The sequence below is a fragment of the Carassius gibelio genome, chromosome A11 (assembly GCF_023724105.1).
Source record: "Carassius gibelio isolate Cgi1373 ecotype wild population from Czech Republic chromosome A11, carGib1.2-hapl.c, whole genome shotgun sequence".
Taxonomy (NCBI): Eukaryota; Metazoa; Chordata; class Actinopteri; order Cypriniformes; family Cyprinidae; genus Carassius; species Carassius gibelio.
This window is the reverse complement of record NC_068381.1, coordinates 12,656,873-12,670,877: the sequence shown is the minus strand read 5'-3', so window position 1 is coordinate 12,670,877 and position 14,005 is coordinate 12,656,873. Positions and strand designations below refer to the sequence as shown.

The window sequence follows — 14,005 nt, the reverse complement described above, 5'->3', positions numbered from 1 at the left end:
GACTTTGGCAGCGGGCCCACTAGGTCCATTCTGATACGCTCGAAGGGCACCTCAATGATGGGCAGCGGAATCTGCTGGGGGGAGGGGTGCATGGAGACATCCACTGACAAGTGGGACAGGCCTGACAGAAACGTTTCACCTGGGCCACCAGGCCCGGCAAATGAAATGGTCGCGTATGCGTTGGATGGTGTTTTGGGCCCCCAGGTGGCTGGCCATGGGTTGGGCATGTAGCAGTTCCATCACTGCTCCTGTCTTGGTCCGTGGGACCACCAACAAAGTTTTCTCCTCCCCCCTTCGCTGGGCAACGCAGTACAGCAGGACGTTTTTGAACACGAAGTGAGGTGTTGGAGGTCCTTTCCATCGGAGACCCTCACTTGGGCCCAGCAGTGTTTGAGGCGGTCGTCCTCATGCTGCTCTCAGGCAGAGGCCCCAGCCCCAGTTACCTGCTGGAAGAGGTCATAATAGACGTTAGGGTTATGATGTGAAGACTCACCCTCTCTGGGGCTGTCCAAGGCCAGCAGCACAGGATGCCATCGGGGCTTCGTGCCAGCCAAGCACGTCTAGTGGAGTGAGGAGCTTCCGTGGGCATGGGTTCATCTTGTGGCCCAGGAACCACCGGTCTGCCGACTGGTCGCTGGGTGCCCTCAGGCGCGTGTTGCTCCTGGACCACCCTTCGGGGAAAGGGCAGTGCTCACTCCCTAGCCTCCAGGTGTTGGGTGGTCTCCGCCAGCTCGATGGCATCCACCAGCTCATCTATGTTGGTAGGGTTCCGCATACCGGCCACCTGCCGGAGAGGGCGGGGAAGGGCCCGTAGAAGGCTGTCCACTACAACGTGCTCCGCTACCTGTTGTGCGGTGGGACCCCTGGCCAGTAGCCAATGTTGAGTGAGGTGTGAGAGGTCGGTCACTTGCACACGGGCGGGCCGCCGTGGGTTGTAGGACCAGTCATGAAATAGTTGGGCGGCATTAATGGGCGACAGTCCAACCTGCCCCAAGATTTCCTTCTTCAATTCTTCTAGGCACGACAAGTACATTTTGATTGACAGCTTTTTAAAAGCCTGAACCCACAGCCCGACATTATTCAAATGTGCGCATGCACACAGCCTTTTGGTCAAGAATGAGTCATTTATACAGGTTTTAGCATAATTTATTAATGACTACGTAGGCTATAGGCCACTTGGAAGTTGGAACAAAGAAAAAAAACAAGTAGTAAAACAATTAGGCTATAAATAGGCCAATGCACCAATAAGATGAGTCTCTTAACAAATTAAATGAAGATAAATTCTAAATTAAGATAGGCAATAACGAAATTAAAATAAAGGTTCCAGGAAATTTGCTTTGCACTTCTCTCCACAATCGGACCTCAATGTGATGGTGAATAGCACATGAAATTTAATAAAAGAATAATGCTAATGTAACAGGTTTACTCTGGTTGTGTTTTGTCGTTCTCAATGAAGACAATGCGGCTGGAGGAGGTCTCAGGATGTTTTATTCTGCAAAAAGCAGGTCTGCAGAAACACACAGAGCACAATTAAACTTTTTTTGGGATACACCTTCTCTCCCCTTCAGTCTGCCCGTACAGCATGGAGAAAGCAGCACTCTCATTTGAAGAGCGAGAGACAGCACACAACAGACCTCGTCAGCAGCATATGTGCTTCTAAAGATGGCGCTGTAGGCCAATCGCACGAGGTATCATGTGCGTCACCAATATGTGCCCCATACAAGACAGTATTCTGCATGAACGGTTCCCACTATAATTAGTTATGTACATTATGCCACATAATAACTCCAAATAAAAATATGAAGCACAAAAACATAAGTTTTGATGAAGTTCATAACAATATTCATATTTGAACCAGCTACACTAACATTAGCCTGTACATCTATATCATGCATTTAAGACTCAAATAATATTTAGTTATAATTTGAAAAACCCTTACTCACCAAGATTAGGCTACATGTTTTTGTGGAGGAAAATTATTGAATCCACTGTGGATGGTTTCAGCGTGGTCCTGCGCTCAATGATGGTGCATCCAGAAGCACTGAACACCCTTTCACTGCTGATGCTACTGGTCGGGATGCAAAGTACTGATCTGGCAAATTTTGGGGTATAAACGTTTTGTTGATCTTCCACCAGCCAACAGCATCCATTTTCCATGATAGCCATCTCAATGCAGCAAGTGACCTTGTCATCTTACCGGTCAGTTGCTGTACATTTTCCCACAAAATTTGCTCTTTTTGCCAGAGGAGGAGTGTGTTAGACTCCTGAGAGCTCTGGATCTAATATCTCCACATCTAAAGCACCTGCAGCCATGGATTGGAGAAGAGTGCGGGCTTGAGCATGTACGGCAGTTCTGTCTGAGTGTGACAGCATTCTCAGGTGGTTAAATCTTGTTCATAGTATAGTTGCAATCTTGTGGAGGTCCTGTATTATCACTTTACACATGAGCTTGCTGAGGGGAGTCTAGGACATTAGGCTGACAGTGGCATTTCAGTTTCTCACACCAGAGCCACACAATATTAAGTGATAGATCCTTCCTTCATAGAACGGCTTCAGAAAGTCTATCAAAAAGCCCAGTGTGTCCGGTGCTATTTTTTCAATGCGTGCGCTCTCTCCCCGTGCCTCCAGCTTTTCATGGAGCTCATGATAAATTTTTCTGTATAGAAGTCAGTGTGAGGTACACTGCACTGAACCGAGTGTCTCCCATATGCAGCAATGTTGTTGACAGTTCTCCAGTCTTTGCAACTTCCAAAAGGAACATTGTAGTTGTCAGGGTTTTATTCACCAGTTCCATATCCTCACTTATTGAAATGGCATGCGATTGTCAAATAACACATTGTTATTGTCAAATAACACATCCGATAATGTCTGTGGTCATTGCGACTGTGCCATCCTTCAACAAAGTCTTACGTTTCTGTATTAAAGCTTCCCTCTTTTCTTCTGCCATGTCAGTGCACGTCTTCGCAATTATCACATGGCATTTTACAGGAACCCTCCCATACACAACCCGACATTAATTAGTTCTTGCACCAGCTCTTCAAACCTCTTGCCATTTACAATATTAAAAGGCCTAATGTCTTTATAGCAAAAGATGACACTTCTTGGTTATCATTTGTTTCACCTTTGCAGAAATGGGTTTTGATGCTGTAACGAAGGATTTGATTGTAGGTTAATTCTGGGCACTGGCAGGTGTTGACCAGCTTCGATCAACATGCCTTATCAGCAATGAATTCCCTCTCGTTTTGCGGTCATACTTTAACAGAATGTCAAATATTTTGCATTTCACATCCACTGGCTCATTATTCGCATTATGCACATGGTCAAAACTTTTCCACACCTCAGACTTGGTTTTGGTTCCTGATGGAACCAAAACATAATTGCTACAGGCAAGCCTCAGTTTCACCTCCTAAGCATAAATTTTCGCATTTTTCTTGTGCTAATCGAAACATATCACATGACCTCTCATTTACCGCACAAGCCGGTCCTGTCGGGTCCAGACAAAAGATCTTCAGCTCTGTGCCATACACAATTTTTTTATTGCTAAAAATCATCCAGTAGCCTATCCTTGTTATTTTTTTAGCATAAATATTTTAAAATAAAAATCCCTAAAAACAAAACCGTTTAAAATAGTTCTCAGATAAATATTTTAGAATATAGTTTGTCTCATTCCTTTCCACTGGCCGAATAGTATTTCATTTGTTTTAAACAATTAAAATAAAATTTAATTTATGCAGTTTTGCTGATAAGGTGAACATCTTTTATTTATTTTTAGCCTATATTTAATGCAGTGTAAATAGAATTGTCTGACTCGGCGAATCACTGACAAAGTAGCCCATTTTAAAAAGAAAACATTGCAAATTACAATTTTCTTCAGGTTGGATCCTTCAATAAGAACCTTGGAGTTATGATTGATGATCAGCTGACTTTCTCAGACCACATTGCTAAAACTGTATACAAACCTATATACATATTCAAACTTATATGGGTAAAAACAGAACTTTAAAAAAGTATCATTTATTTACAAATTTCAATTGTAGCTCTTGACAGTTACCTAAATGTCCATCCATCAATTATGATAATTTGCATTCGGTCAGAAACAAGAGGAGCAAGCGGCCACAAGCGTGGTTGTGGAAATAGCGTGTCATTTTTCCACTTGGATGGTGCCCCCATAAGGAGTTGGTGCCCTACACAGACTGCATACTCTGCGTGTAGGGAGCAGTGGTACTATATTATATCTCCTTACGTAGTGCAAATGTGTGTGTCTGTAAGGTTGGGGGGTTCGTATCCCCGGGAACACGTGATAGGTAGAAAATTGATAGCCTGAAGTCGCTTTGGATAAAAGCGTCAACATAAATTTAATTTACTTCATTACTTTTCTCACGCCAGGAAAAAGAGTGCGTACGCATGGTCTAGACTCTAGAATGTCTGTAAGGTGCGTACACATTTACACCAAGTTTATTTTTTATAAATCCTGATATGTGCATACAAAATTGCGTATGCAATTTCTATGCCTTTTTTGTGTGTACGCAGTGTGTATAAATGAGACACCAGGGACTTACTTAAGAATCTTGTTTGTGGACTTCATCTCGGCCTTTAAAAAACTATAATACCAAACCTTCTCCTGCCCAAACTAACTCAGATCTCCGTGCCCACCTCTGTCTGTCAGTGGATCAACAGCTTCCTGACAGACAGCAGCTAGTGAGGCTGGGTAAACACACATCCATGCACCTGTATAATCAGCACTGGAGCTCCCCAGGGCTGCATTCTCTACCCACTTCTGTTCTCCCTGTACACTAATGACTGCACATCTAAGGACCCCTCTGTCAAGCTCCTGAAGTTTGCAGACGACACCACACTCATCAGCCTCATCCAGGACGGTGAGGAGTCAGACTACCGACATGAGGTTAAAGAGCTGGCTGTCTGGTGCATTCTCAACAACCTAGAGCTTAACACACTCAAAACTGTGGAGATGATCATGGACTTCAGAAGAAGCCCCCCTGCACTCCCTCCACTCACCATCATGAACAGAACTGTGAGTGGAGTGGAGTCATTCAGGTTCCTGGGAAACACTATCTCTCAGAACCTGAAGTGGGACATTTACATTGACTCCATTGTTAAAAAGGCCCTGAAGAAGAAGTTGTACTTCCTTCACCACATGAGGAAGTTTAACCTGCCACAGGAGCTGCTGAAACAGTTCTACGCCGCCATCATTGAATCCATCCTCTGCACTTCAGTAACTCAGCTACCAAATCTGACATCAGAAGACTACAGAGGGTAGTCCGGACTGCGGAGTGAATCATCGGTACAACCCTCTCTTCTATTCAAGAACTGTACTCATCCAGAGTGTGCAAAAGGGCTGGCAAAATCACTCTGGACCCCTCACATGCAGCACACTCCCTCTTTGAACTGTTGCCATCTGGTCGACGCTACAGAGGCAGCCTGCTTAGTAGCATGGCGGGCAAAAGCTGTGGCGCAATTCAGCTACCTCATCCTGAAATGGTTTTCGCACATAACAACGATGTTGCATACTTGTATCCTGGAATCTATGGATGCATGAGGAAAACGGCCTCTTCCATTTCTACTCTATCTCTGTATGGAAATAAAGAAGTAATGGAAGGCTCACCTGAGCTGGAGGGCTATGGCCAGAAAGATAATGCACATCGAAACAACCTTGCAGAATCACCTTCTTAACAAATTTCAGCTGCAAGTCCAGCCTTCGCTGTCCTCAGACATCTCCTGCTCTACCTGGGCCGAACCCAGCAGAGCACTAGCCTCGAACTCAGAAAATGTTAGAGAAAATAACATAACAGCTTTCTCTCATCTACAGCCAATGAGCGCGAAAGGGAAAGCCCCTCTCTAAATAAATCTGCCAGATCCACCTGTGATCCCATTTAGCTCATTTTCCTCCGTGCCTCAGCAACAGCAGGTCCTGAAACGCAGGAAGCAGATGGCTGCCCTACTTTTCTCTTAAAAAAAATAAAAAAAATAAAAAAAATAAAAACACAACTGAGAGCGGAGCCTTTTTTGGAAAAAACGCTCACAAATGCATGCAAATTGCCCCCTCAAGTACATTGCAGTGTGTGTTCTTAGCCCAAACAAACAACGCAGCTATTGTGGGTCTCATCGGGTGTCAAATAACGATGTAATGGATGCACACATCCTCTAAACATTTTGCTAGTGTTCACCATGATGATTTAAAAAATCCGCTCTTACCCGGTTTAAAAATGCGTACTTCAAACAGAACGGTCAGTGAAGACAAAAGAAGAGAATGACGTGTTCTCCCAGCACCTATTTATACTATAGTTGCACCGGAAGTGAAGTCAGGAGCTGTCGCAGGCCAACTTGTTGCCATTTTTTCAATGTAGCCTACTTGTTACTTATAGCGACCCCTAGAGGACGCAGTTCGAAGTTCACTTAAAGGGGAACTTGCAGGGTATAGCTGACAGTAAGTTAACCATGCTTTTTGGAATACAACCTGGACAGTTGCGTACAATTGGCTAAAATGGCTCCGAGGCATTTGACAAAAACAACTATCCAACAGATCTTTAAACCTGCTCCTGGGAACCAACTGTCTTGCGATGCCAACCCCAAGTTTGGTTCAGTCACTATCAAGGACTGAAATGCTCTTTTCATGGTGAGCTGATCAAAATGACCACAGCTGATCACAGTTGAAAGTCAGATAGCTTTGAGAAAGTGATTAGTTACACCTGATTGAATTTATGAGTCATTTTAAGGAAGGGGTGATCCTTTTTTCAACTTTTTTTTCTGACATGTTAGTGTTATATAACTTGGATGTTATAAATTGCACTGAGTAAATAGGGCTGGATAAAATGAAAACGGTACGTGTCTTTATTTCAGGCTGCGTTGCAACAAAGGAAGTGGGAATATCCACTATAGTGACTGTTCGCTTCTTCTGAATCTGGGTTGTGAAATCTAAGAACCGTCATCTTCAGTGGTTCTTTCAAAATACTGGTGCTGCTGTTGACTCTTAGTCAGATTTTGCAATATAAGCCATACCTCAATTCATGCTAGGTGTTTCCCCAAACGGTAAAGTTAAACCTAAAACTATATTTATTAGGAAACCCACTACCAATATCCTTTCTGAGCAATGTATTGTTTCTAATTCTTCATAAACAAAACTTATCTGATGCCTCTTCGGTTTCACTTAGCTCATAAGTTCACTTTTAATTTTCTGTCATTCAGTTTATCGTTATCTTTTTATTTTCCATCAGTTGCCATTAATACATCTTACTCATCTCCATTTAGTGCCATTAGCATAAAGGGGGTTGCGGGTGTGAGGACTGTTACAAATGTTAATGTTCATTTTCAATCAAAGAAAATACTGCATTATGAAATAGAGACGATCCCATCAGTGTGAGAAAGGTTAATAAAGGGTGAGAAAGGTTAATAAAGGGTGAGAATTTAAAATTGGCTAAAAATAAAGGATTTTTAGATCTCACGAAATATGTATTTTATTACTTGGTTTGGGTCGATGACAAGTGAATTAAATCATATTCATGATCAATTTCATAAAGTAAATGAGATATATTTGACAAGTTTTTATGAGAACATTAACACACTGCACAAAGACTTATGTAAATACAGTTCAGAACTTGTTCATACTAAAAATGGTCTTAACACAATCTTACATTTAAATGAGACGCAGACAGTTGGGTTTGTATGTGCTTTAATTCAAGTTGAAGCAGACCAAGTACAGCAGTTAAATACTAAAAACAGGACACGTATCAATCTTTGCCTGTTAATATTACATTTTGTGGGAATTCTAGTCTGTTTTTCAACTTTGATAATATTGTAGTCTTTGCTTTTAGAAATGAATGTATGTGAAAAGATCCTACAAAGAGGCAAAATCAAAGAAACCACAAACAGTAAAAAAAAAAAAAAAAAAGTTTAGTCATTTGCAAGCAGGGAACTGATATCATGATGGAGTTATCTGCTGTTCAGGAGTACACTGACTCTATGCGTTCAACATTGTGAGCATTAAATCATGTCCTTAAAAGATCGATCACACAACAAACATGAAAATACAGTAAAAAAAAAAAAAAAAAAAACTATATAGAAAAAATAAAAAACCTTTCAGCATACGTCAATCAGAGCAGCTATAAATGAGTTTGCAGGATGCGCAGGATTCCCTGCATCCCTTAAACATTTCCAGAACATGAGGCCTTAACACCTGGTACCTATAAGCTGCTCTCAACAGGTGCATTCAAACACTTACTGCATGGTAGGCAATAAACAGACACGACAAACAAAAAATGCACTGGCATAATGAAGAGTACATTCTACGGCTATCGCATATATTCATTCCACAGACAAAGAACCATCACCTTCACAAAGATCCCATTTTCAAAAGCATTCATTACACACTTAAGAAAATACAAACGGCTTTGCAATTCAAGGTGGTGGGTTAACCAACACATGTCTACTGTTTTTTTAAACAGGTATATGTGAAATGAAACCAGAGCATGGGTTAACATTCTTTATAAACCACTGAGGAAAAAAAGAGTTGAAAACAAATATGCATAGAACCAATGCAATGCAAATCATTGTGCACCCAAAACGATGTGCAATAAGCATATCATTGAGCAAGCAGAAGGCTAGAACAATGTGTTGGACTGGCTTTTCATGGTAAGCCTGATCAAAACCAATGAGAAATAAGGGCAAAATGCTGTATCCCTCTCAATCTGAAGGCTTTTTGGATCTAAAGCTCAAACAAGATTTTGTGTTTTACTTGACAGAAACCTGAACAATACTGACAGACATTTTCACAGTAAAGAACAGTGTGCGTCTACATTCAAAGAGTCATTTTAAAAATACATTTTCATCTGGACACCAGTACTGTCTTTTACTGCAAAAGAGCATTCAAGTGCAGCCATAAATGACAAATATAATGAAGAACAAACAGCAAAGCTAGCACTATGCATAGGCTTCTCAGAACAATTCTAATACAGGGCAACTTATTTTGAGCCATCTTATAACTCAGAATTGAACATCATTAAACAGTGTTAAATGGGTTTAACTCATGACCTAACTCATGTCCCAACGACATTTGATTAAAAAAAAAAAAAGGAGAGAAAGGGAAAAAAAATGAATGCAAAATGTATTGTCTTGTATCATCATTGTACAGCCCCTTTCTTTTGTAAGGGATGTGATGTATTGGTTACAGATGTTACAAATGCAAATATAAAACAAGAAAAAACTCCTGCTTTAACTTCTTTGTTGAGATATTTCTTCCTTAAATCAAACTTTTCAACTGATGTACGAGTGTAAAATGTGTGTTTGCTACAGAGTGAATGTGTCCTTAGCAGGAGGGCGTCTCGTTTTCAGGAGCCAAATTGTTAGCTTTCTTTCTCCTCTTCATCAGCAGTGGATTGGATGAGTCTTCGATCCTCTTGATTTTGACTTGCTCATAGTCGACTCTCATTGTTGCCAAGGCACTAGTCATTTCTTCCTGTGAAGCACAGACATAACAGCATTAAACAGAATGAAGATATGGATCTGAGGTGCAGTGACTGCAAAGAGACAAAACATGCCAGAGATTTTCTGAGAAGACTTTTTTTTCTTGTGGGAGGCCTCACCTTGACATCCTCCCAAGTGTCTTTCTCCTCTTTTAGCACACGGCTAGTATGTAGCGGCGTCTGTGGTACCTCCATTGATTGCTATAGCCATGTAAATAACCATATGACATAGTAAGTCAAATATATTGCACAAAGGAAACACATGAAAGTGAAAGTGACGTGACATTCAGCCAAGTATGGTGACCCATACTCAGAATTCGAGTTCTGCAAAGTGCACACACACACACACACACACAGCAGTGAACACACACCCGGAGCAGTGGGCAGACATTAATGCTGCGGTGCATGGGGAGCAGTTGGGGGTTCGATGCCTTGTTCAAGGGCACTAAGTCATGGTATTGCTGGCCCGAGATTCGAACCCACAACCCTCTAACCACTAGGCTAGGCCACGACTTCCCATTAGACATTGATCTAGATCAACACAAAATGCATAAAATAATGCTAATAATCACTCACATTGATCCAGGGGTTGTTCATAAACTCTGTAATGGTCATCCTTTGTGTGGGCTCAGTTTTCAGCAATGTTCTGATGAGGTGCTTGGCTTCAAAAATAGGAAAAGTGAGTCACTCAAATCTATAATCATTCTTAGAAACATGCAACAAATGACTTGGAGATAACAGCATTCTAAGAATGATTTCTCAAGTTGCTTTTACAAAACAGGAACTTGACAAATACCTTCCTCTGAAACTTCAGACCATTCAGGATTCGGAAACTCGTACTGTCCCATGCGGATTCGTTTCTTCATACCAGGGGATATAGCCAATCCGTGGTTGGAATAGAAAGGCGGGTAACCACAGAGCCTGGAAGTTGAATAAAGTGAGAGTTGCAGTATATCATTAGAGTTCTTTTTGTCAGCTATTTTAAATTTTAGCCTTAGGGCCGTGTTAAATGCCCTTGTTAGTTTTTTTTTTTCATATTTAGTCAACACTATCTCATTTAGTTTTAGTCAAGTTTTGGTAAATTAACACTGTATCAGACACACTTTTAAGGTCAAAACCCATTTAAATAGAGGCCTAGACAGAGAAAAATGGTGTATGCACAACATACGAGACAGATTCACTTACAGAATATACATGATGACACCCAAAGACCACATGTCACAGGACTTGTCATACTTTTCTGGACCAAGAACCTCTGGGGCTATAACATGAAAAAGATGAAAATACTTACAAATGAAATGTTTTATGAGTGGGATCAAAGGGCCATCCTAACATCTGTACACTGATAATTCTGAAATTCTTACCAACATAATAAGGCGTATAGCAAGGGGTGGCCAGAGAGTTGTGTGAGGTTGTCTCTTTTGCAAAGCCAAAGTCTGTCAGTTTGAGAACGGCATTGGGCCTTTTAGAGGTATATAAGAGGTTTTCTGGCTGCAAAGTGAATTTTCAGTCATATTCAGTTAAGAAAACCATGAAGTCAAAATCATTTATTAATTTTGTCGATACTGGTCATCATAAGATTATTACCTTGACGTCTCGGTGTGCGATGTTTATTGCATGTAAATGCTCAATGGCCCCTCCAATACTCTTCATGATATCAGAAGCCTCTGAAAAGACAACAAAACAAGAATACAATTAAAATACTGTGGCAAAGGGGCCTATTTATTATTTTGATATTCTTCAACACATGTATAAACACTGAAAAGAGAGTAGACGATGCCAGTACCTCTCTCAGTAAATGCCTGGTCCCCTCTGTCCTGAATCCGACTGAACAGCTCTCCACCATCCATGCTTCAAAACAAATGCAAAAAGCAAAAATCAGCTGACATATCACAAGATGTATAAAAGGAACATCAAAAAATGTAACATAAAAAATGTAAACAAAATATTTAAAGATATTAAACTTATCTAATAACTAAGACATTTATGTGAAAAGTGCAAGACACATTTACTATAAAAGGCCCTTTACTTTTATTATTAACCATCACATTTGGCTGAATGTACAACAGTGGATTTGAAATAGAAATGGCTACAGGTAGCTATGGCAATGTTTCCTCTAAAAGCATTGAGAGCTCAAATGATTTCTGCGTGGCAGATGTATACGTGCAAAAACTCACAAATAAATGACTCCGTACAAATGTATAGAAAAACACACACACACACACACACACACGAAGGGGGGACCTTTCACCGTTGTCCCCATGTCATCACTGTGGTTATCATTTCCGATTATATGCAAACCACTGCTAGGTCAGGTGAGCTGCATTTCTTGAAAACTTGCCAGTTGCGAGAAACTGGGTCAGTGGGCTTCTGTCTGGCTGTCGCTCATCAAAAAAAGAGGAAGACTAGGTGGTTATAATTGGACCTAAAAACTCTTAGTCTACTTGATGTGCTGCTAGCACATCCGGAAATGTAGTGATAAGGCATGATAATTTGTGAAAGGGGGTGTAAACTGCTGATAACCATGTACATAAATGTAAATGTGAAGAATCATGCTGTTCTCACATCTCCACTATGGGCCACAGTGCGCAGGGTGAGTTTCATTTCTACAGCTCACCTAGAACTGCAGTTAGTTTCAGGTGAAATCAAACGCCTGACAGAAATAGAAAAACACAGTAAGCGTTTGACTGAAAAAGCCTAACTCACTGTGAGATAGGGGCTATGAACAACCACATCACGTTTTACTGCTTTCAGTCTCACTAAACGCCAGACACTATCCGACACCTATCCGACACTCGATATAGATCTATATAGCTGAATTTGCCAAAAAAAAGTGTTAAGCTTATGCGTTGAAATGTCAAAAGCATGTGATTTATGGTACAAAACACCAAAGCAACACTGAAGGGTTGGGTTGTTCCATAATTTCTGTGTGTCGTTTCTCTAAGTAAAGCCATATTTGAAGCTGAACATCAGTGCTGACATTTTCCATTTCCATCACCTGCAACAAACTCAGTTCTGATGACCTGTAGATTCGGTTTCCTGCGTGCCGAGTAGCTGGATGTCTCTGGCCTGATTTCTTGTAATCTATTCATGATCTTTGAAGTCTATGATATACCTTCAACCAGCATATTTTATTATTTGCATTATGACTACCAGCAGTTATAGAATTCTATGAGAGGTTAATGATACCCCAAGAGCCACTGATACCACACTATCACTCATGTCTGGAAGCTCCTCACACGCTCATTTCCGTCTTGCAAAAAGAGAAAGAATCAACAGTTTCTAAAGAAACACTACACTTTCCTATGAGCCTCTTACATAAAAATTATGAAATGATGCTCTTAATAAGAAACAATGGGCCGTAAAGTAGAAGAAAAGGTATGTATTAGGGGTGTAAGGGTACATGTATTCTTACCGAACCGTTTCAGTATGGGTCTTTCGGTTCAGAACACATATGTAACGATCGAATACAGTTTTTTTTTTCTTTTCAGGAAATTCAAATAATAAATGCCGTTTTGATAGTCTTTGATGTGGCATGACAGATCGCTGAATAAAAGATTAGAAATTCTCAGCTCTACTAATTATATTTGACTAAACCAGTTAGTTTCAATTAATGTATGTTTAAATTAATTTGCTAATTCTGATTGAAATTAAACATGCTATGAAAGCCAGTGTGTAAGTGCATTATGTGTGTAAGTGCATTATTTTAACAAATAGCCTAGAAATTGTATTATTTATAAGTTAATTTAAAAACTGCATTATGTGCAATTTACATGTTAGAATAATTTTTTTTTAAGTTGAGTGATGATCAACTATTTAAAAATAGAGGGTAATTAAATTTAAGTCTGGGTTAAGTTGTTGGGCCTAATTGGAACCTTATAATGTAAAAGGGCTCTCTAGAAGTTTTTTTTTTTTTTAATTACTAAGAAAAAGTAAACTATAACAATGTATTTAAAGCAAGAGCAACTTGTTCAGTAAACCAAGATTAAAAAACAAAAAAACAAAATTTAGTTTCCCCTCCCGATGTACCAAAATCATACTGGTGATGTTAAAACCGAGGTATGTACCAAACCATCATATTGGAGTACCATTACACCCCTAGTATGTACTGATTTATTTTTGCACCTATCAAACAAAGAGCATCTGTGACACGCAAAGAGTCAAAATGGTCAAAATTAATTTCAAAAAGGAATATTAAACAAGTTAGGAATGTACATAAGATTTTATTGTGCAGAAATGAGGAAATGTACTGGAAGGAGAGGTCACAGAGATAGAAACAGAGTGAACTCCTCACTTGTATTTGGTACATTTAAATGAAGACACTTTGCAAACTCGACATTTGTGCAGAATACAAGGGTGTGACCAACCTCCACACTATTCATATAAATCAACCTTCCATAACAATGGGTTTCACTAAAAACACCGGTAACCTCTTATAGCACAAACTAGCAGTAGTTGTCATCACTTTTATAGTCAGTCAGGGTCTTTACATTTTGTTGAATTGGCAGTTAATTTACATGTAAGCATTA

At 40.2% G+C, this 14,005-nt stretch overlaps 2 protein-coding genes across 2 annotated transcripts in view; both read right to left on the bottom strand.

The window, feature by feature from the left end:
* Window positions 1–6,308, bottom strand: part of LOC128022387 (fibromodulin-like) — a 57,278-nt gene extending 50,970 nt beyond the window's left edge. The window contains exon 1 of the mRNA XM_052609886.1: window positions 6,214–6,308. The gene's annotated coding sequence lies outside the window, so the exon portion shown is untranslated. The remainder of the gene's footprint in view (window positions 1–6,213) is intronic.
* A 1,362-nt stretch (window positions 6,309–7,670) lies between these two features.
* LOC128022384 (MAP kinase-activated protein kinase 2-like) overlaps window positions 7,671–14,005 on the bottom strand; it is a 31,344-nt gene continuing 25,009 nt past the window's right edge. Inside the window, exons 3-10 of the mRNA XM_052609882.1 lie at window positions 11,263–11,327; window positions 11,064–11,143; window positions 10,841–10,967; window positions 10,662–10,737; window positions 10,273–10,397; window positions 10,053–10,138; window positions 9,597–9,677; window positions 7,671–9,469 (exon numbers count right to left, since the gene is read on the bottom strand). Of these exons, the coding sequence (XP_052465842.1) occupies window positions 9,320–9,469; window positions 9,597–9,677; window positions 10,053–10,138; window positions 10,273–10,397; window positions 10,662–10,737; window positions 10,841–10,967; window positions 11,064–11,143; window positions 11,263–11,327 (790 nt within the window). The 3' untranslated portion in view covers window positions 7,671–9,319. The remainder of the gene's footprint in view (window positions 9,470–9,596; window positions 9,678–10,052; window positions 10,139–10,272; window positions 10,398–10,661; window positions 10,738–10,840; window positions 10,968–11,063; window positions 11,144–11,262; window positions 11,328–14,005) is intronic.